Raw genomic sequence first — 26,542 nt, 5'->3', positions numbered from 1 at the left:
TTTCTGAAATTCACTGCATGTATATAGTAGACAATGCTTCCTCTAGAATATGACTCAATAGCACTAAATAGACGAAAGCAGCCCACCATAGTCAAGAATGTTAACAATGAGTAGAGACTGGATTTTTAGACACTAAAAATATGTGGGTTATAGGTGCCTAAATCAGGCACTTAGAGCCTCATTTTAGGCACCGATAGGGACACAAACAAGCACTACTCATATAAACTCCTCGCAAACCATGACCTGGTTTATGTATTAAATATGCATAGCTAATTATTTTCATGGTAAGAAATTGACTTAGTGTTCATGTGTGAGGTCTGAAAGGCAGGAACCATACTGTGCAAGCCATCGCTTCACAGGGCTTAGCTGCCACATGAGAGTTTGCTTTTTTTGTAAATCCGCATACTGTAGCCAACACATTCTGACACCATGAACAGGTAGTGTATTTAATAGGAGAACTTTTTTTTTTGAGGAGTACGCACACTGTATTCAAGAAACTGAAAGAAATGTACAAAACTCTGGACCTATAGCTTAAAAGCTAGTAGCCGGTCCAATATAAACTATATATGCATTCAGGTTATGAGTAAAGAAGAAAACGCAAATCAACATTCAGATGCTACATGTACCACATAAAAAAAATACTAGAACAAATTCTAACAGCCTTGAGTTCGTACGTGTTGCACTTGAATGTACAATCAACGAAAATTAAAGTAAGAAAAGAAGTGTTGAATAATGTACATTTACAAATCTTTGTAATAGTTATGAGAATAGGAATCAAGCTGTCAATCCGAACACGAACCGAAAATCGTACCTGAACCGGAATTCTAGCCAAAACACCTGGGGGGGGGGGGGGGGGGATTCTGTTAGAGTCCACCTAGTGGACTGGGCAACTTCGCGCTTGTGAGGCCTGAGCCAATGGCGACAGCCAAAGTGGACAGTCCACTAGGTGGACTCTTACAGAATACCCCCCCTGAACCAACATTCCCATGCCTGAACCCGAACAAAACCTGAATCGAAATAAATAATAACGGTTACCAGTTCGCCACGAAATGGTTCAAGCATATAGGGTGCAAAGATGCTCAATAGATAAACAATTCTTCAAAATGATTACTATTTCAGTCGGTGCACCCCGTGAGAAGGTCGTTACAACTCACAAGTAAGCGTTCTGTGCGAGAATGGGTGTTTGCGCTCGTAAGGTGTGTGTGTAAAGGTGTGTGCTGGTAACTGTACGGCCACCTAGGCAGAGACGCTTGCAGTTCTAAACTCGGCCATGCCAGTTGTGTACTGCAGCCGAAACATTCTTTCAAGGACACTGCAGAATCACCGTTTCTGTTGAAGCTCCCAATTCGGCCGTTAAACCAGCTTGCTACTATTACTAGATAAACGTAAAACGCACATGCCAGAATGCTCAGAAAGCAAGAAAAACGGTGTCTTCATGAAGGGAAAATAGGAAAACCAACTAGTTCATCATCACGGCTTCTTGTAACAAGAACACTGCAGTTGCTAATAAATACCGTCACCTTCTCAATGCGCGGTAACATTGGCTGTAAACGACACATATTTAATAAAGAATTTTTTTTTGAGAGCCATGGCGCAACATACATTTGCTGCCTCCAAGTAGAATACCGTATAGACTCATGTAAGGGCCGCACTTTTTTTTCCCAATTTTGACGTGGTGCACAGGACTGAACCTTTTGGTCAAAATGGTGCCGGCCCAGTTGGTGACTTGTGCACACACCGGATCTTGTGCATGTGCGCCCTGCTCTTGCCATCTAGTAGCGGCATGTGGAAGTACGTAGCGCGTGAAAATTTGCCGATGCTCGGGGGCACCAAACGCGATTGCTTCTCCATTGGAAATTTTTTTCGCCAAGTTTTGGGCCGCCAAGTTGGGGGTGCGGCCCTTACACAAGTCTATTTGATATACAATGCTCTTCAACTTCTGCAAATTATTCCCAGGGCATGATATGTGTGATTCCAATTTTTCGATCTGTGCTTAGTGAGCGCAACACTCTGCACCACGTGCAGTTGCCATGTGCAGAAAGATTGTCACGGTGTTTAGCACACACAGCCGTTGTTCATGGTTCAGAAGCATCAATGTCCTCACCTGCTTTTATTTTTTTTAATTAGTAGAAAGTTGAGCAAAATGTCATTTCCTGGCTTCTATCTTTGCTACTGACTAGAAGTTTAGAGTTGTAATTTATGTAATAAAATGTGATTCTGCACTGTATCATATACCACAGTTCGCTCACCACCACTCTAGTAGTAATTACTTGAAGGAAAATAAATATTAACTGACCGTGCTGCTGTCGAGGCATGGAAGCTAAGCCCACCCCATGCAGACACAGGCAATCTCACTTTTTAACTATGCATGTGATAAGTAAGGTACATGAAAATGTCTTCATATCTGCGCAATCTAATCGTAAACTGTACGTTGAAGAAAAAAACATTTTTACTCATTGTTATCAAGGTGTGTTGGCTGCTTTCTGATAGCCCATTTTCAAAGAAAGCCATTGCTGAAATTGATGTGATGGCATCAATGTGAGAAGTTTATCCAAGCAGCGCGCCTTGTGCTTCGAACAAGTGTACAAAGAAGAAAAAGGACCAGCATGGAACCACATGGCTGCTGTTCATGTTGCCGGTATCTCAATGCCTGGATCTAAACTGCACCTTCAAGGTGAATGCAACCCCCCTGCTCACACAATACACACATGCCAGCTTTGCGTACACTCCTGTTGCCTCAGCCCAAAGCACCCAAGTAACATCAAAGCACCCGTGATGTAAGTAGACGCTCCTAGACGTACAGTATGGCACCACGACACAGAACACCCACAACATGCTTCCCAACATCCTTGTTTCTCCAAGCTGCATCCACACTTCGCACCTTTGCGACACGACAGAGGGACTTTGAAAGGCAAAAAGGGGGAGCCTTGCTAGTGAGTGTGAAGCACCTTTGCAATGTGAGTAGTGTATGCCTTATAATTGTTCGTTTTCACTCTTGTGATAAAGGTCGGACATGGCTAGACCCTACAAAAACGCCGTTGTCATGAAAAGCGAGGGAGATAGGTGTTGGATTATCAATTATCACTTATCACTCCTGCTCAGCACTCGGTCAATCCTTCGTTCCAATCTCTTGTTTCGCTGTAATGTGCGTGCTGCCTTGACTGAGTATCAGTGCTGATGCTTTCAGCTCAATGTTGCAGCTGTGCACTAGCCGTGCTGCATAACTACGCTTGTCGCAATTTGTATCATGACTGGTACTTGTTTTGCATCTGCGAAGCATCCTGTCTTTTTAAGTGCTCAGTGTTCAGTGCTCCCTTCAAGAATGGTGAGGTGAGTGGGACTTTGAGCAGTGCTTTTGTGTATTGTAGTTAAGTTAGGCATCATGTTACTTTAGGCATTTTTATGCAGGATTCAGGACGCATCCCATTTCACTTATGAGGCAAACTTGGTGAGCGTGCCACACAGCGTCAAGAAGATATTTGTAAAATCGCAAAAAAGCAACTATTTCTTTGGTGTTTCCTTAACCTTTTTCATCGTTTCAGACACATTTTATTTTTCTGCAAGCTATGCACTTGATGATAGTGCTTGCATGCTCATCAGTATGCTCAATTTTATATTGATTTGAGGACACTGTAATGCATATAAAATAAGGTGCTTTGGTGTATGTTCGAGACAAGTTTACATTATTTTAATTCAAGATTCTCGCTTGTATTCTCTATGCATGTGTTGTACTAGTATATTAGATCAAGAAACGTCTTTTATTTTCGAATATATTCATGCCAAACTTTTTTTTTATGTCTACAATATTATGTCGCTAAATTGCAATGTGTCATTTACAAAAAACAAAAACGTTACGATAGTTAGGTTGTGACTGTGAGAATTTGTGTTTACAAATCTATGCACTTATACGTCTTTTCTACTAGGGGTGTGCGAACATTTGAAATTTTAAATAGGAATTAAATAGGCCTTTGCTATTCTATTTCTACTCGATTCAAGAACCCAGTATTCAAAGTTGTCAAATGTTCATTTTGTTCGAATAATATAAGGGACAGCAACAGTTCTTGCAGCCTACAGGGAGAAAGACTGATGCAAATTGAGACTCGTCTGTACGATTCTGGTTTAGCAGGAACGCAGTTATTGCACATACGATCAAGTTCCTGAACAACCACACGGAGGAGGTAACTTATGCACAATAGCTACCAGCTGTTCGTAAGCATGTCTCGTCTTAAGCAGCCTATGAATTTGCTGTCTTGATTTAGGCAATGCAAGTCATTATTTGAAATATCTCACCATGTTTGAATTCCTTCAAAATGATGCATGGCATTGTAGTGTTGCACTTAGTTTTTCAACAAGCACTACACTCCACTACATGCATTTGGGATGTGCTGTTCCTATTTTCATTACTTTCAATGTCATCATGAACCTAGTGTGATCGTACTGTGTCACTGTGTACATGTATCAAATAGTAAACAAGCCTTTAGCCGAACACAATCCACAAAGCAGTTAATTTAATTTTTTTAGAAATTGGAAATATTTTATATCTGATTCAACATTCAACAGTAATTTTTCTCGAATATTTATACTTAATTCTATTTGAAAATTTTGCCGTTCGAAGACCCCAGTAAATTTCTACCGTTCTGCCCGTGCCAAGTATGGGTGACAATAAAAAGAAATGTGGTAAAGTAGGAGTGCAGAGATGGACACATCGAGGTGCCATACCACAAGCTGTACTCTTGCGACAATACTGCTTAAGATGACTGTTTTTATGTATATGGCTGCTGTAGCTGTACAACATTAAAATTCAATGATATTTATGTAAAAACATAGATTTCTGTCTCCCATGTACCAGAGAGCACATTTGTTATGACAACACTTGCGCATACGCCATGCAGACAAGTCAATAGCACTCTGCGGCACATCACCATAGGGCAAGATGAAGTTTACTTTTGCAAACCGTTATAAAATTTTATTTTACCGAACTGGAACTGAACCGTAATGAAACTGGTGCACAGCTGAACCTGAACCCAAACTGAACCAGTACTTTCTTCGGTTCGACAGCCTGATAGGAACACATGTTTAATATCTGTAGGTTTTTTGGTTTAAAAGTATGCCTTTTATCATTCAGAATAAGCGTGTATAGGCTGAAAAAGAGCGTTCAACATCAACAAAGGTATATGGAGCATTTTCAGATTTCCATATGTTTGACGGCTTTACACACTCTGGGATTCTTGAGTGTTTGCCTGTGAGAACCTCGGAAATTTCTTTCAGCTGAGAAAATCAGGTTGTTGTTTAAGAAAGACTGCAATTTTGCACAAACCTTTTCAAAACCTGCTGCAACACACATGGGAGGCATTAAACTTGTGTTGTGGTGCTGTAGCTCTTTCACGACTCGTGAACTGTTCATAAGAACAGTTCACGAGTCGTTATGAACAGTTCACGAGTCGGGTGCTAAATGCAAAAATAGGTATATATAGGCAAGAAGGACCGAAGCAGGCATTTATAGGCACTATAAATTCAGGTTTAAACCACTCCTAAACCCATAATTTGTGCTCATACACCGAAATGGTGAGACCTTGACATGCAAAGAGATGAGCATTTTTAAACACATTTTGTATATTGTTATAACTTTATGCTGCACACAGTGTTTCATTTTTCATATAAGTTGGAGCACAGGAGCATGTATAACCTTACATACACTTATTTAAATAAAAATTGCGAGAGAGGACGTGGTGGGGGGCCGAATTTATTGCTTCAGATGAGGGACCATCAGCTGGTTGTATCTATACAACTACAAAGAAGCGGAGGCGCCAAAAAAGGGGAATGTCTTTGACAATATTTCCAGCGGACTTCACACATCTTTCTCAAAATTCTGTGCCTTTCACTCTCTGATCTCCCCATGCAGTGTAAAATGGAGTTGTGTGTCCACTGCCGAATGAGGAGACTTTTGGTGACCTTTTTCTCTGGCATTGCTGACCAGTGCCAGGCAGATGGTAAGAGGACCTCAAAAGCTTAATTAACGTTGACAACACAAAAGTTTATTTGCTAGATCACATTGCCAAATGCATTGCCACTAGCAACAGTGTCTACCCATGCTGCCAGCTCTTGCGAAAAGAAGTAACTGAATGTACTTTCAAAACAAAAAAAAAACATCCCAAAAAAGCATTTTCAGGTGCCAAATGCAGAAATAGGTATATACAGGAAAAAAGGACTGAAATGGCACTATAGGCACTATAAATTCAGTTCTAAACCACTTATTAACCCATAATTCGTCCTCATACACCAAAAGGGTGCGACCATGAGATGCAGGAAGAGAAGTATTTGCCTATAATTTGGTCTCTAACAATGAGGCATGTTTCTAATAAGGTCTTGTTGACAGACTGTGTTGCTAACCAAGTCTTACACATGACACCATGACAATACATGACAACACATGATGTGCGAGAACATGAACTTGCATACGGCAGATTCATGTTTCGACATATGTCTTCCTGTGAGAGCCACTGCTTTACGAGATAACGATACACTCAGCAGTAACATCAACACCGATTCAAGAGTGGGACATAATAATTTCACCTGTAATAATTTCACCTAAGTTGCATTCATTATTATAAATTTTTCTGAGGATACTTTGTAACAAGTTTGAGTTTTAGGAACGTTCTGTAAGGCAGAGGGCAGCGTTGGTCTCTTCTGATCGTGGTAGAGGGAGATAAATTTTTGAGAAAGGATAGCGTCAGTGGTTTTTCTACGCAGAGATATGTAGATAGTTCGCGTGAGTTTCCGTTAAACTAAGACTTTCTTTTCGGATTTCGCGAGTTACGAAAAAAATAAAAAATAACGCTGTATCAGGTTAGATACTGGTTATTCTGCAGTCTACTTCAGCTGATTTTAGAAAGCGCCGGATGGTTGTTCCCGCACGCATGTAGAGAGTACTGCGCCTTAGAAATGGGCTGCGCGGATCGCTTTTAGTAATGGTATACTCTACAGATTTCATTTCTCTTCAACGTATTATGTAAGGGTATGTCTAAGGCTGTGCGTGTCTCGCACGTGTATTTAGAAGACGGCAGAATTTGAGTTTCATTTAGTGCATGGAAGTACTCATAAATAAGCGTGAAGCTTCTTGTAGTCTTGAACGCGTAATATGCACAATTTTTTTCTCTTTAATGCGTGAGTCACATGCAAGAGTTTTGACCGCAAAGTTACAGCGAGTCTGATAGTACATCCGTGAAGTCAACGAGGCTCTCAGTGGCACTATTACGTGTGTTAATAACAGATGTAGAGTACGAACATATGACATTTCAATTATCAATTATTTAGGGTCATTCTGCAGTTAAGTTGGAGGATTTTAGTGTTGTATGCATAGACGTGTAGTGTTCTGTTCGATAACTTTTTTTTCCTAATGCGTCAGTTGCACGCAAGAGTTTGTGACCGCAAAGTGAGAGCGAGTCTGATAGTACATCCGTGAAGTCAACGAGGCTGTCAGTGGCACTATTACGTGCGTCAATAACGGATGAAGAGTATGAACAGACAGTTCATGGCTTTTGTGCCGCATATGATACTTCAATGACCATTTATTTCGGGTAATGTTCTCTTCGCTTTTTTTTTTTAGTATAGTAAGCTGAAGGTCGTAAGCCCGAATCCTCCACCAGTCCACTACATTTTCAGGCATAGAGTGACGCCTGACACCGGCAAGAAAAAAATATATATATTGCCGAGAGCTAGTGGGGCTATACTAGTCCAGGTGCAACAAAATTAGGAAGGCCCACTAAGCTTCAACAAAGTCACTTCCTCATCAGAACAGGAATTGGCCTCCCTGGTGCAGTATTCGACCACTACCTTCCTCATGACTCCTGCAATTAACCCATGGCCCTCAGTCCCCAGCAGCTGCGGAGCCCCTGACCAAGGCGGCGGTCAGACCTGCTACACGGCAGAGGGTGCTAAGAATCTCTGGGTCCGGACAGGCCGCCAATGGAAACTGAACCTGGCAACATTCAACACGCGCACCCTATCGAGTAAGGCTAGCATAGCAGAGCTATTTGAAGAATTATCAGGTATTGCCTGGGATATTATTGGCCTTAGTGAGGTGAGAAGAACTGGTGAAGCTTATACAGTGCTGACTAACGGCCACGTCCTCTGCTACAGAGGTCTTCCAGATAGAAGAGAATTCCAGATAGGAGTAGGATTTCTAGTCCATAAGGACATAGCGGGCAACATTGATGAATTCTACAGCATTAATGAGAGGGTAGCAGTCGTCGTAATAAAGCTGAATAGGAGGTATAGAATGAAGGTTGTACAAGCCTACGCCCCAACCTACAGTCACGATGATGAAGAAATAGAACAGTTTTATAAAGATGTTGAATTAGCAATGAAAAAGGTACAAACTCAGTATACTGTAGTCATGGGCGACTTCAATGCAAAAGTGGGGAAAAAGCAGGCTGGCAAGCAAGCAATCGGCAACTACGGCATCGATTCTAGGAACACTAGAGGAGAGATGTTGGTAGAGTTCGCGGAAAGGAATAGGCTCCGAATAATGAATACCTTCTTCAGGAAGTGCAGCAACAGGAAGTGGACCTGGAAGAACCCTAATGGAAAAACAAGGAATGATACTCTCTGCCGATCCCAGCATAGTGCAGGATGTAGAAGTGTTAGGTAGGGTAAAGTGCAGTGACCATAGGTTACTGAGGTCTAGGATTTCTCTCAATTTGAAGAGAGAAAGAATAAAGTTAGTCATGAAGAAACAGGCCAACCTAGACACAGTAAGGGTAAAAGCAGACCAATTCAGGCTGGTGCTCGCAAACAAATATGCAGCTTTAGAACAGGAAGATAAAGACAACATAGAGGTAATGAATGAAATCGTAACTAGGTTGATCTCAGAAGCAGCAATTGAAGTGGGAGGTAAGGCACCAAGGCAACCAGTAGGTAAGCTCTCCCAAGTAACAGATGACCTAATAAAGAAACGGCAAAACATGAAAGTGTCAAACGCGAGAGCTCCGATAGAATTCGCTGAACTGTCGAAAGTGATCAACAAGAAGAAAGTAAGGGATATCCGAAATTACAACGTGTAAAAGATTGAGGAAGCAGTAAAATATGGATGCAGCATGAAATCAGTGAGAAGAAAACTAGGCATAGGACAAGACAAAATGTATGCACTGAAAGATGAGCGGGGTAATATCATCAGCAATTTTGATGACATAGTAAAATCAGCGGAAGAATTATATACTGACCTGTACAGTGCCTAGAGCAGCCAAGCTACTTTCATTCGAAGTAGTGATGAACAGGATATAAAGGCCCCTTCTATAACTAGCGATGAACATAGAAGGGCCTTGAAAGACATGACCACGGGAAAAGCTGCTGGAGAAGTTGGAATAACAGTCGATTTAATCAAGGATGGAGGAGATATCATACTTGAAAAGCTTGCGGCCCTTTATCCGCAATGCCTCCCAACTTCAAGTGTACCAGAAAGCTAGAAGAATGCCAACATTATACTCATCCATAAGAAGGGAGACATTAAAGAATTGAAGAATTATAGACCCATTAGCTTGCTCTCAGTATTGTATAAAATATTCACCAAGGTAATTTCAAATAGAATCAGGGCAACACTTGACTTCAGCCAACCAAGAGAACAGGCTGGCTTCAGGAAGGGATATTCTATGATGGATCATATCCATGTCATCAACCAGGTAATAGAGAAATCCATGGAGTACAATCAACCTCTCTATATGGCTTTCATAGATTATGAAAAAGCATTTGATTCAGTAGAGATACCAGCAGTCATAGAAAGGCATTACGTAACCAAGGAGTACAGGATGCATACGTGAATATGTTGGCAAATATCTACAAGGATTGTACAGCAACCTTGGTTCTCCACAAGAAAAGTAGAAAGTTACCTATCAAGAAAGGGGTCAGGCAAGGAGACACAATCTCTCCAATGCTATTCACTACATGCTTAGAAGTATTCAAGCTCTTAGACCGGGAAGGCTTAGGAGTGAGGATCAATGGCAAATATCGCAGCAACCTTCAGTTTGCAGATGACATTGTCCTATTCAGCAACAATGGGGATGAATTACAGCAAATGATTGAGGACCTTAACCGAGAAAGTGTAAGAGTGGGGTTGAAGATTAATATGCAGAAGACAAAGATAATGTTCAATAGCCTGGCAAGGGAACAAGAATTCAGGATTGCCAGTCAGCCTCTAGAGTCTGTAAAGGAGTACGTTTATCTAGGTCAATTACTCACAGGGGACCCTGATCATGAGAAAGAAATTTATAGAAGAATAAAATTGGGCTGGAGTGCATACGGCAGGCATTACCAAATCCGGACTGGGAGATTACCACTGTCATTGAAAAGAAAAGTGTACAATCATTGCATTCTGCTGGTGCTGACATATGGGGCAGAAACTTGGAGGTTAACAAAGAAGCTCGAGAACAAGTTAAGGACCGCACAAAAAGTGATGGAACGAAAAATGTTGGGCCTAATGTTAAGAGACAGGAAGAGAGCGGTGTGGATCAGAGAACAAATGGGTAAACGATATTCTAGTTGACATTAAGCAGAAAAAGTGGAGCTGTGCAGGCCATGTTATGCGTAGGATGGATAACCGGTGGACCATTAGAGTTACAGAATGGATACCAAGGGAAGTGCAGTCGAGGACGGCAGAAAACTAGGTGGAGTGATGAAGTTAGGAAATTCGGAGGCGCAAGTTGGAATCAGCTAGCGCAAGACAGGGGTAATTGGAGATAGCAGGGAGAGGCCTTCGTCCTGCAGTGGACATAAATTTATAGGCTGATGATGATGATGAATTTCAGCTGTAATAATTTTACCTGTATTAGTAAATGACTCTACCACAATATTAAATATGCCACTCTTACCAAGAGAAGCGTATTGGTAAGCCAGAAAATGCATCAAGAAGAAAGACAGATGGCGACACTACCTTGATGATCCCTCATCACCTACATATGTGGCATCACGGATTTTGATGGCGTCTGCTAGTGCCTATTTAATAGTTTATTGGTAAAAATGGACTACATTATGTTTTAAAGCAGCAAAACATTAAACCTGGCAATTTTCAGGATTTTGTACAGAGCAAACGAGGCCCCAAAACAAAAAAAGTACTTTAAAATTTGTGACATCACATCATACTGACAATGCGGTTTTCATGCTAAAGTAAAAAAAAATTACCTTCCAACTTCATTTTTAATTCTAACATCCAACCTATTATCACAAGATAATGAAAATAGAGTTTTCAGAGAATGCTTTATTAGTCGAAACTGATTGAATGTTTCTATTAAGTGTCCCTTTAAAGACAAAGAAAAAAAGGGAAGGCATGCTTTATTGACACATTTGTAGATTAGAATGGCTGCAACTTTAGTTTTGTTGAAGCTAACTTTAACCATTTCATGCCATTCAAACTGCATTCAGTGTTCTTTATGTGTTTTTGATAGCATTCTGCTTTACAACTTTGGCATTTTGCAATACAAGTGAATCAAATGCTACCTCTCAGATAACAGAAGAATATCAAAAATAAAACTCTGAATTACACCTGAATAACTTCACCAAAACTGAGCACCAGAAACATGGAACCATAATTATATACCACTATCAAATAAGCAGCCATAAACAGCTTATTAACCCTGCAACTCATCAATTCTCCCAAGAAATTTTTTTTACAAACTTCCCCATATATTCTTTATAATGTGTCAACATTTTGTAGATAACATACAAATTTGAGTGATATATACCAACAGCTCTGTTAAAAATATTCATTTAAACAATTAAAAAAGAAAAGAAGGAAAGCTGTTCTTGAAAAACAACAGGCTCTCAATGTGTATATAGATTTTAAATGAAACATTCTGAACACATGATAATGAAAGAGATATAAACTGTCAAATATAATAAAGAGCACCCAAACTCAAAAGGTCTGAAATGAGTTGATAAGTATGGTTTGTCCCTATTGAAATATAAAGTTGGTTGTAAGGGTTGGAAAAGGGACACATTTCCTGTAGCAGACATTGTGTCTTGCGCACGGTGGGCACTATTCAGCAGCAAAGGGGGAGCTGCATGACTCGGTGGCTTTCCCATGTGGTTGCCCTCCCAAGGACCAAACAAGTGCAATGCTGCTTAGCTTAAGTAAGAGTTAAAGTGTCAAATATCTGGATAAAAACTCTGGTTATATGCAGATGTCCCCGTGTCATATATCTGTGGATCAAGTTAAACAAGAGCTTAGTGTAACTGCTGCTAAAGCCTCTAAAATGCACAAACTATTCTCAATTCAGTTCAGCTTAAATAAAGTAAATTATCCAACGTTAAAAGAACTTCTTGCTAGTGCTTCACACAGAAATAATTGAACCAAATACCTAAGCAAAGCCTAATACGTTCAATTTTTGAAGAACGAAATTTTTAAAATTAAGAAAAAAAAATTAAAATTAAATAATGGGGTTTTACGTGCCAAAACCATGATCTGATTATGAGGCACGCTGTAGTGGGGGACTCTGGAATAATTGCGACCACCTGGGGTTCTTTAACATGCACCTAAATCTAAGTACACGAGTGTTTTCGCATTTTCTTTTTATTGCAATACCCTCAGGGCCTAAGTGGAATTACAGAGGGGATGGGTACATTCTGATGAGACACGCGCAATGTAAACAACAATACAGCCATGTATGAAAAAACCCAAAACAAAACAAGAAAAAGAACAATGATTAACAGAGCAGTTTAACAGGTTTAACAATACCAAAGGCCTTGAATGACAATAGCGTTAGCAACGTTATTATACATGTAAAATACAAAACTCACTGAATTAACAAATAGCTGCACAGGTTATTCTGTGAAGTGGTGAACAACTGCGGCCTTGAATGACTGTACATCTTCAATGCTGGCGATGGCACTGGGAAGGTGGTTCCAGTCTGAGCTAGTCTTTGGTATAAATGAATCATGAAACAGGTTAGTATGGCAAAAAGGAATGGCGACCTTATGCTGGTGATCAATATGCGCTGACAAATACAATGGCTGTGATAAAAGTTCGCGTTTCAGTGAGTGGTTCAAGAAAAAAATTTCATGAAAGAGACAAAGAGGTGAAATTTTTCTCCTTAAGAGCAAGTTCGGAAGGCCAAGATTAGATTTCATCAGCGAAACACTGGCAGTATGGGAGTACTAGTTTGATACGATAAAGCGAGCTGCGCGATTCTGAACAGACTCTATTGCATCTGCAAGGTTACGTAAGCCTGGATCCCAGATAGCAGACGCATACTCGAGTTTAGGTCTAATTAGCGTTTGAATAGTAATAATCTTAAATGGCTTGGTGCTTCAGCAAAATTGTGGCGTAGGTATCCTATTGCACGGTTAGCATTGTTAATGATATAATTAACGTGAGTATGCCATGAGAGGTCATCCGTTATGTGCACACCAAGATACTTATAGGAGGTTACGTGCTCTAATAATGTGCCTTCGATTTCATAAGCTAGGAATTCAGATGGGCTAGAACGGCGGGAGAATGTCATGCTCTTGCATTTATTAGTATTGAGAGTCATAAACCATTCGCTACACCAGTTAGAAATATTATCTAAGTCAGACTGGAGGGCAGAGTGGTCAGATTCGTCAGTTATTTCACGGTAAACAACACAGTCGTCAGCAAATAACCTTATAATAGAAGTAACTGTGCCAGAAAGGTCGTTTATATATATTAGGAAAAGCAGCGGGCCCAAAACGGACCCTTGTGGAACGCCAGATATTACTTCGCAAGAATTCGAGTCACAGTTGTTAGTGGTTACGTACTGTAAGCAATTAGTCAAAAAGCACTCAATCTATTTTAAGATATCGGGGTCAATATTTAGAATGCTCATTTTGTAAAGAAGTAATTGGTGGTTTAACTTGTCAAACGCTTTGGCAAAGTCAAGAAAAACGCAGTCAGTAACTGACCCTTTGTCTAAAACAGATGCTATGTAATTGGTAAACAATAAAAGCTGAGTATCACAGGAATAGTACTTACGAAAGCCGTGCTGAGATTCGCTGAAAAAAGAGTTATATTCCAAAAATGACACAAGATGAGAATAGATGACATGTTCCAGAAGCTTACAGGGAATGCTCGTTAAAGAAATAGGTCTGATTGTGAGGTGACTGAGGGTTACCGGATTTAAAAACAGGAACCACCTTTCCCACTTTCCAATCGTCTGGAATTTCACAGCACTGTAGAGATTGTGCGAAAAGGTGAAAAGGTGCGACAGAAAGATAGCGGAATACACTTCAGTATTTCTGAGAACCTTTGAGTTGATGTTATCAATACCACAGCTAGATGACAATTTCAATCCGCGAATTAACTTGGCAACACCTGAAAAATCAATGATAGCAGGATCCATGGGGAAAAAATCGCAACTGTGAAGGGGTGGCGGTACAACAGTAGAACACTCTGAAAATGATTTAGCAAACACTTCATTTAATACATTGCAACAATCTTCTCTACGTATAGCTTCATCATCGAAATTTGTAAGAGATATCGCATTATTTTTTCTGAGCTTAACGCTATTCCAAAATCTTGATGGGTTAGTGGTCAAGAGGGATGGGAGTGTATCATTAAAGAAAACGTGTCTGGCCTCTCTGATAGCGGCACGATAAGTTTTAAGGCTATCACTATAGATGCGCCAACGTGCGGGATTGTTGGCACGTTTTGCTAGGTGAAATTGTCTTTTTTTCTTGTTTAGCAGCCTTTTTAATGTTGTGGTAAACCAAGGCGAGCGCTTCTTTTCAGAAATTATACGTGTTGGCACATATTTATTAATCAGTGATACCAATTTGTTTTTGAAAAGCTTCCAGTTATGTTCAACAGTACGATCAAAGAAACCAGGCATACAATCCTCTAAAACCAATTCAAGTTCTCTGTTAATTGAAGTATAATCCGCTATTGTGTAATCGCATATTGTTTTAGGGGCACTTATTCTGTGTGTGACAGGGGCTCTTATCAAAAAATGAATGAAAGAGTGGTCGCTCAAACCGGGGAACAGACTGAGTGACTCTATATAATATCTGGGACAGTCGTAAGCACTAGATCGAGTGTGTTAGCTGATGTGGGACCAATTCTAGTTGGTTGGGAAACGAGCTGCGTGAGGTTAAAATCTAGGCATAATCTTATGAAGGCTGCGCTTTCAGGTGACGATTCTGTAACAACGGGACGAGAGATTGACCAATTAATTTTAGGGAAATTGAAATCACCTAAGAGTAATAAGGAAGCTCGGGGAAAACGTAATACTAGGTTGTTTAGTACGTCGTGCAACTGTTCACAAAAGCCTGAACTTGCACTTGGGGGTCGGTAACATGCGCAGAGTAGCATATTTTGATGATTCACTCGGATACTAACACAAACGAGCTTCAATTGAGTATTGAGTACAACCAAGCTGGAAACAAGATTGCTTGCCACAGCGATGAGTGCCCCGCCACCAGAACTGACATTTCGATGGTAGCGATAAATGGCGCATCTTTACTCACAGTTAAACAATTCGTCATCCCCGATTTCAGCGGAGAGCCAGGTTTCCGCAAGTACGACATCCGCCAAGCATGTGTCAACAACAGAAGATAAAGCGTCATGTTTGCTTAGCATGCTCCTAATGTTAGTAAGTAAAAAAGACAAGCCAGCGTTAGGTGTATCATGCTGCGCATTGTTAGTTAGGATACCAACGTGTCACTACTGGCAAACGAGCTTGACGCACCCTTGTCTGTACTAGGGTCACTGCTCTGACGAAGTTCACAGACGGGGTCAGTAGATGGGGAGTAAACATAGCATTTCTTATTTATGTACAGTTTGTTATATCGCACGGAGAACTGCTGACCACTGGCTTTACCGTAATCCAAAAGCTTTTTGCGCAAGTTTCTGGTTGTCCGGCAAAAGTCTTCATTGACGAATATTTTAGGAGATTTTAGCTTGCTGCGCGATGAAAATATGCTATCTCTGAATTTGAAAGATTGAAACTTGACAATAACTGGCCGACATTTTCCAGGAACAAACTTTCCCAATCGATGCGCACAAGATATGCGGTCGTTGCTACTGCTCAGATTTAGGTCTAGTGCGATGTTAAAGGCTGCGCATATTTTCTGCTCAGCTTGCGCCCATGTTTCTGAAGGACTGTCAGGGATACCGTGAAAGATTAAGTTTTCTCTGCGCGATCGGTCTTCGATGTCGTCGAGATGGTGGTTCAGATTAGTAACTTGAGGGACGAGGCTTTCGTGTATTTTGGCTTCAGACGGCTGGATAGTGCTTTCAACTATGGATAGCCTATTGTCAATTTCAGCAATCCATTGCTCGAGCGCAGTTTGGGTATCCTTTACCTCATTAAGAGAAGTCATGATTTCCTCATGCTTTGTATCAACCTTGGCATGTAGTCCCTTTAGCAGTGATAACAGCTCTTTATATTGTTTCCCGGTGTCGTCATTAGCGGAATCAGGGCTGGGATTCAGCTCTACATCACCTGATAGTAGCAACATTTTTGATACATGAATACATTCACAAGCAAGGCAAAATAACACTTGTGGGCATGGAAGTGACAGCAAAAAAAGCATTATTATTCTTTTTACAGAAGAGTTGAGTAGCTGAACCCACCTGCACTAAGATGCGAAAAGGCGTGTCAGGGGTCTGCATTGTTGCTGCTCTTCCATGCCCACTGGACGGGCGCAAGGACAGCCAAGTGCTTATAAAGTGCGCTGGGGATGCAACTGTCGATGCCGATGGCATTGTCCAAGTTAGTTCAAGATGGCGTTCCAGGAAACGCTGCGATGCGTGGGACTGATGTTGGCCATCCAGTAGTGACGCCTGGCAACTTGTGCTGTCGGTCTCCGTCGGTGCAAGCTGGAACAGCTGTACAGAGGCAGCACCGGATGATTCATTCCACGTGGCAATGATAATCAGTATCTGCACCAAGAAGCGAAAAGGCGTGTCAGGGGTCTGCATTGTTGCTGCTCTTCCATGCCCACTGGACGAGCGCGAGGACAGCCAACTGCTTATAAAGCGCGCTGGGGATGCATCTGTCGATGCCGATGGCATTGTCCAAGTTAGTTCAAGATGGCGCTCCAGGAAACGCTGCGATGCGTGGGACTGATGTTGGCCATCCAGTAGTGACGCCTGGCAACTTGTGCTGTCGGTCTCCGTCGGTGCAAGCTGGAACAGCTGTACAGAGGCAGCACCGGATGATTCATTCCACGTGGCAATGATAATCAGTATCTGCACCAAGAAGCGAAAAGGCGTGTCAGGGGTCTGCATTGTTGCTGCTCTTCCATGCCCACTGGACGAGCGCGAGGACAGCCAACTGCTTATAAAGCGCGCTGGGGATGCATCTGTCGATGCCGATGGCATTGTCCAAGTTAGTTCAAGATGGCGCTCCAGGAAACGCTGCGATGCGTGGGACTGATGTTGGCCATCCAGTAGTGACGTCTGGCAACTTGTGCTGTCGGTCTCCGTCGGTGCAAGCTGGAACAGCTGTACAGAGGCAGCACCGGATGATTCATTCCACGTGGCAATGATAATCAGTATCTCCAGCAAGAAGCGAAAAGGCGTGTCAGGGGTCTGCATTGTTGCTGCTCTTCCATGCCCACTGGCATTTTGCCCCCATCGAAATGCGGCCGCCGTGGCCGGGATTCTATCCCGTGACCTTGCGCTCAGCAGCCCAACACCATAGCCACTGAGCAACCACGGCGGGTAAAATTAAAAACACTCTGCTTCTTGTGACCCATTATAAAAACAGCACAATGGCAGATGGAGGACGGAAAGAACAAACCAATGAACACAAGCACACAGCCCACAGTGCTTATGTTCATTGGTATGCTCTTTCTGTCCTCCGTCCGCTGTTTCGCTGTTTTTATAATGGATTACCAACTAGTCCAGTCGCACACATTTGCTTCTTGCGACCACTGGAGAAGGCAGCAGTGCAATGAATGCATGACAGTCTTACATAAGTATATATAAAAATGAAGCTGCTTGTTTATTATGGTGGAAACACAATAAATTTGCTTCCCTATAAATCCCTTATCACAGCCTGCTAACCAGGGGCGTAGCCAGAGGGGGGGGGGGGCTGATGTGGCTTCAGTCCCTCCCCCCGAAATTTTTTTGGTGCTGGCATGCACCGCCGACCAAAACAACCACCGGCGCCCGGAATCATTCTGGATTTTCTCTACAATGGCTTTTTCACGCTTGAAAAGACATTTCGGCACGAACATTGCGAACTCGGGCTGGATTTCGTGGCAACGCCCTTGTACCTGGAGTCACATAACACAAGGAGCCCCATCCGAGCACAAACTTTCAAGGGCTTTTCGATAGCGAGCGGGCGCGTTGCGGAATCTCACAGCGGCCGCGGAGTCTACGGAGAACCATGGATTTCAATTCCGAAACTTTATGGGTATAAAGTTGTCATAAACTTTTGATGCGAAAGATGCACTGACATTTCCAAAGGCGTGCTTCAGATCTTCAATTCTGGAACTTAATGGGTTTAATGTTCTTATAAACTTGGGCCAACATGCGTGCACTGGAGCCTTCGTGTCCAAGCCGTTCCAGAAATGGAAGCACACGCTTGCAATCTTTCACACACACGAAAATACTAAATATCACCGTGACTGTCAGCTGGCAACTGATAATTTACTCCAAACATTTTGAGGAAGCGCGCTCAATGTGATCGATCAGCTGGACTAGGGCAGGCAAAGTAAAATAAGAGAAAACAGAAGAAAGTTAAGTTCCTATTTATTGAGGCAGTTCTTTTTTTTGCGGGCGACAAGGTCTGGCTCTCCGTGGCCATAGGAACACTGGTCCTATGCATTTAAGCAAAGCCCCCACTGAAAATACTGGTATTTTCAGAGCGCTTCTTCGCATGCGAGCTATTGTGGAGATACATAACTGAAGAACCATTTGGAAAGTTGCCCCAGTAATGCCTTGTATATATAAAAAAAAAAAAAAAAACAAATCATAGAAATTTATGGTGAAATTACCAAAGAAAGCCTAGATGAAAAAGTAAACGCTGCATGCTGCTTCTCCATACTTGCTGAGGAAACGTCGGATATTGCTGGAATCGAACAGCTTACTGTTTGTGCAAGGTACCTAAATGAAGATGCCAACGACATCGAAGGAGTCTTTTTAAGTTTTAGCACCGGTATAGACGCCCTCTCTCATTGCGACTGCAGGTTCTATGTAAATGTGTACAAACCGCTGCAGATTATAGTCACCCTTCCAGTGACCATTGCCAGCTTAGAGAGAATATTTTTTAACGTGAGATTACTAAAAAACTACTTGCGCTCTACAATGTCTGAGGAATGCATGGTTATGCTGGCGCTTCTATACGCCCACAGAGACGTCAGCATCAGCGTGTCCGAAGTCATTGACCGCTTCAGTAAACTTCCCCACCGAGTGAAGTTTGTCCTTTAGAACGTGAAGCAGCAAAAATCAATGCAAGTAAAAAGCTCTGTTTCTTCAGGTCCATAAACTCGTAATCATGAACGCGTATGAATGTTCATTAGCTTTTAAAACCGCAGAAATGTTCACCGTTTATTCTAACAGTTAGCAACATGATCAAAATTATCATGCGAATACGAAAATTACGAGGACATCCACAACCAATTTTGACTGACCTTGCTCAATGAAAGCCCGGCCCACGTGACGTTTCCCAACAAACAGTTGAATTTGCCACATCATTTTTGGCCTTTCCTTTCCTTTTTAGCTATCTGATTTTACTTCTTTCTTGAACCGAAGCAATAGCCTTCTTTAATTTTGGGTGCAGAATATTTGTTGCCACTCTGCAGGCAGTTAAATTAGACATTTTCGAACTGATTTCTGCATTATTTCTCTATTATTCTACCCATATGGTGCTGCCGCGACCGCCGCATGGCCCAAGTACATATCACGATTTCTGCGATCATAGTTTTGTTCTTGCCTGGATCGTCTGTCTTTCTATGCGTGAAGTTTACTATCTGTGACTGCGCAACATATTTATTTGTCTTGTTTGACACATTATATACAGTGACGTTTGCTTAAGTACGTAGATTAATAGAGACTTATACATATATTTAAATATCTTGTTGGGAGGTTTTGTGTATACAAGCAGTGAACTTTGTTTTCAGCTACACTTTTTTTCCCTTTTTCAAGTTGTATCTTCGAATTTGTATATTCCATTCTATCTTCGCATTTCTAATGTATATTTTGCAGAACTCCTGCTTTTTATAAGTACTCGCTGTTGCGACTATAATCTCGGTGCAATTACAATACACAACCGTAACAGCTGCTCCTGCACAATCTATTGCAACGAAGGACAGCGTCATTGAGGTTTTTCCCTGGCCATTGCATAGGTACAAAAATGTAAACAAGGTTCTTGCATGACAAAGATTCATCAAAATATTCGTCCTCAACTTGTTCTTTTCATGGCGTTTACGTTTTTCATATCAGCTGCATGCACTGCTTTGCTGGTTTCGAACTGATATAGTTCTAAAGTTTGTGTGATATTTTATTTACTTAATAAATATAAAAAAAAAAAACGCGGAAGCATTGATATCAGTTATTTCTGTCACAATTTTTGGAAAAATACAAATGTATTCTTTTATGAAAAAATACATATTTTACTTGACTGTGCGTAGTGTTCAATAATTCATTTGCAGCATCTAATATACAATGGCATTGGCAATGGCAATGCAGGTATTATTCATGTATTTGATCCCTCGATAAATTATATAAGGAGGAAGCCGTGCTGGAACGTGAGCCCCCCCCCCCGAACAAAATTTCTGGCTACGCCACTGCTGCTAACATACAAGAAATGCTTTAAAAAGGCTGACAGCCATATGGGACAGCTCCCAGTCTGTGGCTTGTGATACTCAGGCTGCACTGTCAATAGCTAAGGCTTCTCTGTTTTGAAAACTATGCAGCACTTTTCATTGCTATTGATGAATTGTCAACCAACCTGAAACGTCCAGAAGATGGCGAAACGGACAATATTCTTGCTAGCTTCTTGAAACCTCTCATCTCTGCCAATTTTGATAATCCGGAAAAGGAGGAATGTTGATAGACGCACACCCCACAAACAGACGAGGCCAGTGATGAGGCACTGCCTTGGGCTATAAGTCTGAAAAAGACAATCATGACTTAGTATTCTTTTTCCAGCTACCAATATGTCTTGTGTTTCGGGTATTTAAAATTTTTCAGATAACTATAAGTACTTGTATGCTGCTTAAATAACTTTATTTTACAGCGAGAGAATGTTTTTGTTTTCACATTGAATGATTAAAAAGGAGGTCCAGTCCAGTAAAATGTGCCCTGTACAAAAAAGAAAAAAAAAAAATGTTTTGCAAGAAAGTTCAGAACCATGTACACAACGCAGTGTGTTAATAATCTTAAGAGTTCCCTATAAAGTGGTATTTTACATATTTTGCACCAGGGTGGAAAAGCACTAACAGCAAGTTTATCTTTTTTACTTTTATGCTTTAATGAATTAATCTGTCTAATAATCATGAAATGAAACCATAATGCTCCAACATGACAAATAATTAATGATAGCATTGTTAATTATGATGAGCTCTGGCATCACTTGAGAACAAGTGCTAATAATTGTAGATAGCTGAATGTCACACTGCACCATTGGCAACCGACTGGATGTGTGATCACATGGGCTCACGAACTAGTGACGTTGAAGAAGAGGTTTGACATTGTTATAAAGGAGGTTTGACAGTAGTGCAAAAATTCTCTAATTAAAACGTGAGATTCACCTGACAAGCATGGACAGATGTGTAATGATGGAGTTTTGTTGGGCTGCAAATTTCTACAGTAAAGCTGCATCTCTGATCTCGGGAAAGTATTAATTTTAGTTCCCCCCCCCCCCCTCTTTGATAAAGTTGACAATAGTAATAAGGAGGGAATACCTGAACAAAAGAAGAGCCTGCCTGACTTATTTCACGTATTCCTCTTGATCCCTGATATTACTAAACTAAAAAAAACATCTAGGAACATTCAGTTCCTCAGTAGTATTCATGTAGCCCAACACTTCTGTAATTGAAAGCACAGAATCACAGCTATTGTGTAGGCTGCCTTGTGCACTGAGGCACTGCGTTTTGTTTTACAAAGATGTGTGCAATATTGTAGTCATGAAGCAGTCAATAGTTGTAAACTACTTCAAGCCTGTCAGGTTTGAATGTTTCAAATGGCTGTGTGAGCAATGCACTGCCTGAAACAGGTTCTTGCTCCTTGAGGCTTACAGAAACAGAGCGCCACAAATAATTAATTACAGCACCTTTCATATGACTCAACCAAAATGTTCGCCAAGCACAGCACAGCTTTAGACGCGAAAAAGGAGATTTATCTCGTCACCGAAATTGGACGTGGTGGTCATGTGGTATCACAAACAACGCAAGAGCCTGTAGGTCAGCCCAGAGTGGTGGCTGAAGGCCCAATGACTGTGTCGCTGAAAGCTGCCACATTGGCCCTTATAATTGTTCACTTATCTGGTAAATGCAGGGGGAAATGCTCTTCCTTCTCAGTCTAGTGCTAAATGGACTCCGCTTTTGACAGCACGGTCATAATATGTGTGTGTCATAATATGTCAGTGATATCTGGTACCACCAGACCGGCACAACAGGTTTCAATGACGTGATGAGTCTCCTTTTTCATGTCCAGAGCTGCGTTGCACTTGGCGCACATTTTTAACTGGTCACATTAAAAGGTAACGTAACTAATCATTTGTTCTGTTCTTGGTGAACTAATGCTCTACAGCATAATTACTGCATTGATGGCTATCTTAAAGAAGCAATAAAAGTGAGACAAACATTTTTTGTCAGCACTCTTTGAAGATACTGCCTAAAGTAGCTATGAAGCATGCAGCACTGTTTAAAGCTGTTGGCTGGTGAAAACTAAATTGAGTGCCAATTCACGCAAGCTGTGTAAAGTTAAAATTTTTAAACTGCAAGTGCACGAAGCAATGTGTTCAATCACAACTAGCACAATTCTAAAAATCTAAACCTGCTAGAAGCTCACTAAATGTGGAGATTTTAATTCAATTACTACTGATAATGGCCATAACATTGGTTTCGCATCACAACAGTTTTGCACCACCTCTAAAAGAAAAAAATCTGAGGAGCATGTTGTGCACGTGTTTGGCTGCTATTAATAGTAATTGAACTGAAATTCTGCACTTTATGTTCTTCTCGTGGTTCTGTTCTTAAATTGCATTAGTTGTTGATTGAATGTGTGCGGCAGTGATGATGAGTATGTGCAACAATACAAAGAATGCAGCACTTTTTGTTTTGATTTCTATAATACTGCTGCAGGCATGGCTGCAGGAAACCTTACACAAACTGTTAGAATAGGCACGCAAGTTAGCTCCCTTGGCTGTGAGCTAGTTAAGCTATATATGTAATACAGTTTTAGGACCAGAAAACAAGATATATAAAAATACCTAACGATTTGTGACTTAATCCAGAGAAGCTGCTCAGCAATGATGTTTCTGGGATCTCACTACGATGACTCATATACAAACTCAACTACGATGACTCTCCAAGTATGCAAATAGCCAAAATACATATGTATGAGGCTTGTACTGTAGTTGGACTCCTCTCTTGCGCTTCCCTCTGGGAATGCTGCGCCTTCTGCTGGCAGCGCCGTGAAGTTCGCGCATACCCAGTGACCCAAGTTGGTGTCAAAGAGGTTCATTGAAGAGCAGCACATACCTAGTGCCACATACCTGTGCAAACGGCCCACATTTTTAGACTGCACTACCTTTAGGATTGGCCTACATTTTTGGTGGGATAGCTAGATAGCTGGAAAGTAAACCGGTCTGACAATGCCAAGAATACTATTCTCATTAAAAATTGAGTATGGTATGAGTAATGTGAACATGTTGCTATTTTACCATGTTGAAATAATTATATTCTCTAAAATTTCTCAATGAAGTTCATTTCAGGCAGCTCTAGCAGGACAACTTCCTGCGATCGGTTGACCTCTGAGTAAGATAAAAAATTCCATGGCTACCTTCTCATCAGTCAGAGACATTATTCACAACTTTCACGGCCTATTGGTGGCGTGGCTATACATCCAACGTAAAGGATGTTGAGATGATGACGACATGCTGCCTGAACGGTACGTTTGGTTTGGAGAAGAGTGGAGTTCTTTGTGCTGTAGTTTACCTCCAATGTATGTTATTGCGTAGGCAGGTAAGCAATAAGATTTTGTCATAACTGAAGAAAGGTTGGGTACATGAATGCACCCACATTAGGCACTTAATTGTATAAAATTGTAAATACTGTAAACGCAGCAGCCTGTTGCGTCATTAGCATTAAATCATCGATGTAAGTTTGCCACTGAGCATAAAGTTATCAAGTATTAGCTCAGTAAAGGGAGAAAAATTCCAGGAGATGCAGTTTTAGTGTTTGTACCTGCACTGTACTCCGCAGCATAACTTTTAGTTCACTTCAGTCTCTGTTAAAGGCTGTCAAATTTGGCATGTTCTGCAACAGTGAACTGATGATGAAAAGGACGAAGTGAAGTTTGCACTTGTGTAAGCAAACAAAGTAGCCAAAGAATTGGGTTTTGCACTTTGCGACCAAACAGGAAAAGTAACTCTGGAGGCATATCCGATTGCCAGCAATGTGCTTTTTATTCCGTTCCCTTGATCAAGAAACAGTGGCGGAATCAGACAAGAAATCAGCTAGCAGTGAACAAACCCAGCATAAAGTCAAAATAGTCATTTTGAGAAATATTGTATCTCTTTTCGAATGTATGTTTTTGGTCTCTAAGGAATGTGAAGAAAAACAAGAAATAACTGTGGGTGAAGGATAAGAATTATAGGAAAAGTACTTCCTGGGAGCTTAAGATTCGGAATAATGCAACAGACATTTTGAATGTGGACCTTTCGCAATGCATTTGAGGCACACTGCATATAGCAGGCGCATGCAGCTTTCTTTTTGTCACACTCGATAATTCACAATCTTTAAATTTTTTAATGATTTAATGCTTTAGTGCGCAACCAAGATCTCTTTTATCTGAATATTGCACACTTCTCCTACTTTGGAAAACCATTGATAGGCAAGTTGCCTGCACTTCTTTCTGTGTCTGAAAATGCAGCAGTCATCCGTTCCGCCAAGGCCGATCACTGTGCCGCTCGTTCACAAACAAACCATGTGGTGCCACCACCACCTGTGAAAGTTGAAAATACCATTGGCTTTGACTGAATGTAGCATTCTTGAAAACTTATCTATGTTGCAAAGGGTGAACTATCAATCCCCATACTGTGATGATTGCGACAGTTTAGAGACAGTGGAAAACATATTTCTTGAATGGGGCCAGTTGGAACAGATTCATCATCAACGTTGAGCAAACAAGGACACACATGCACACACAAACACACACACATGCACACATACACACAGCGCTGAAACCTTTTGTTGTTTGCTTTGTGTCCTCATTCCTTTGCATATGATTATAATGAATGAGATTCTGTGTAGAGCACCAAATGAACAAGATCTGTCATGCTCTGCTAACATTACGTGACATATCTTAGGTACTATATGCCCTTCCCTTCAAAACAGCAGTACGTGGGCCTTAGATTAATTGTTGAATTACCTTTCAGAAATTGGCCTTCTAGGGTCACCAAAGTTCACTTCGTCATATTGAAAGGCCTGAATTTTTTGCGATCGTCTCACCCATAAATATAATTATCCCCCCCCCCCCCCCTTCTTTTTTTTTTTTTCTTACTCTCTCCCACCGGACTCTTAATTCCTTTTCCCCTCTAATGCAGAGTATAGCATGTCAGCGGTCATATGCAGCCCGGAAAAAAAAACCTCTGCCTTTCAATTAGAAGCGTCTCTCTCCCGTTGCTATTTTACATGGTGCACACACGAATGCATACCGCGTGGATAATACAGCTGTTACAAATTAAAAAGATCAGTAGGAGGGGGCATGCAGAAAAAGCACACAAACATACATACCTGGGATAAAACAAATACAGTTAAGGCCAGTATAATAAAGTTGGCACCCCCAGCGAAATCTGTTAATTTGTCGAAATGAAATGTTGCTGCGATGACAAAGAAAATAAACTGCAGTCCAACGGTAACGATGGCAGATATGGCCAAATGGTCAGCGTCAAATATTGCAACTGCCATTCGTCAATATCAATAAATTCTGAAAAAAAAGAGAGAAGGAAACAGCAGTTGTGTGCCGCACTTAGCATATATAAACAACCATCTATATCAGCTCACACTGTAAAGGCAACCCAATAATAATGTTCAAGTTCTAAATGCAATACTTGGGTCATATAGCTTCCTAGCAGTGCTTTGATGTAATGCAGGAAAGTAAGCACAAACGATTCTAGTTTTTAATCGTTTACAAGGAGTGGTGGCTTACCTCTCAGTATTCATATCCGTGACAGTACGAAAACGTCATCATGTTCGTATGATGAAGCTACTCTGCTTCCAGAGTGATAGTGCATAGTTTTCGGCCGAAAATAGCTTCTACTATCGGAAGACATGTCGTATTACAATGCGCTGGAAGTGTGCGCCGTGTGCGCATAGGTGCGCGCAAGCAATGCGCAAGGCGAACGAGTGGAAGATAAAGCAT

The 26,542-nt window shown here is 41.2% G+C and overlaps 1 protein-coding gene across 3 annotated transcripts in view; it reads right to left on the bottom strand.

Annotated features, from left to right (window-relative positions):
• Positions 1-26,509, bottom strand: part of LOC119436044 (uncharacterized) — a 51,888-nt gene extending 25,379 nt beyond the window's left edge. For 2 of the 3 annotated variants that reach the window (XR_007463165.1, XM_037702779.2), the window contains exons 1-3: positions 26,330-26,509; positions 25,915-26,107; positions 20,904-21,065 (exon numbers count right to left, since the gene is read on the bottom strand). Coding sequence is in view for 2 of the 3 variants with exons in the window: in XM_037702779.2 (XP_037558707.1) it covers positions 20,904-21,065; positions 25,915-26,088 (336 nt within the window). In the remaining variant the exon portion in view is untranslated. Of the gene's footprint in view, positions 1-20,903; positions 21,066-23,959; positions 24,092-25,914; positions 26,108-26,329 lie in introns of those variants that run through there. The other variant, XM_037702782.2, reaches the window with a different exon arrangement.
• Between the last annotated feature and the right edge of the window lie 33 nt (positions 26,510-26,542).

Source organism: Dermacentor silvarum, chromosome 1 (assembly GCF_013339745.2).
Source record: "Dermacentor silvarum isolate Dsil-2018 chromosome 1, BIME_Dsil_1.4, whole genome shotgun sequence".
Lineage (NCBI taxonomy): Eukaryota > Metazoa > Arthropoda > Arachnida > Ixodida > Ixodidae > Dermacentor > Dermacentor silvarum.
The sequence above is the reverse complement of the archived record's forward strand: the minus strand, read 5'-3'. Positions and strand labels throughout refer to the sequence as shown.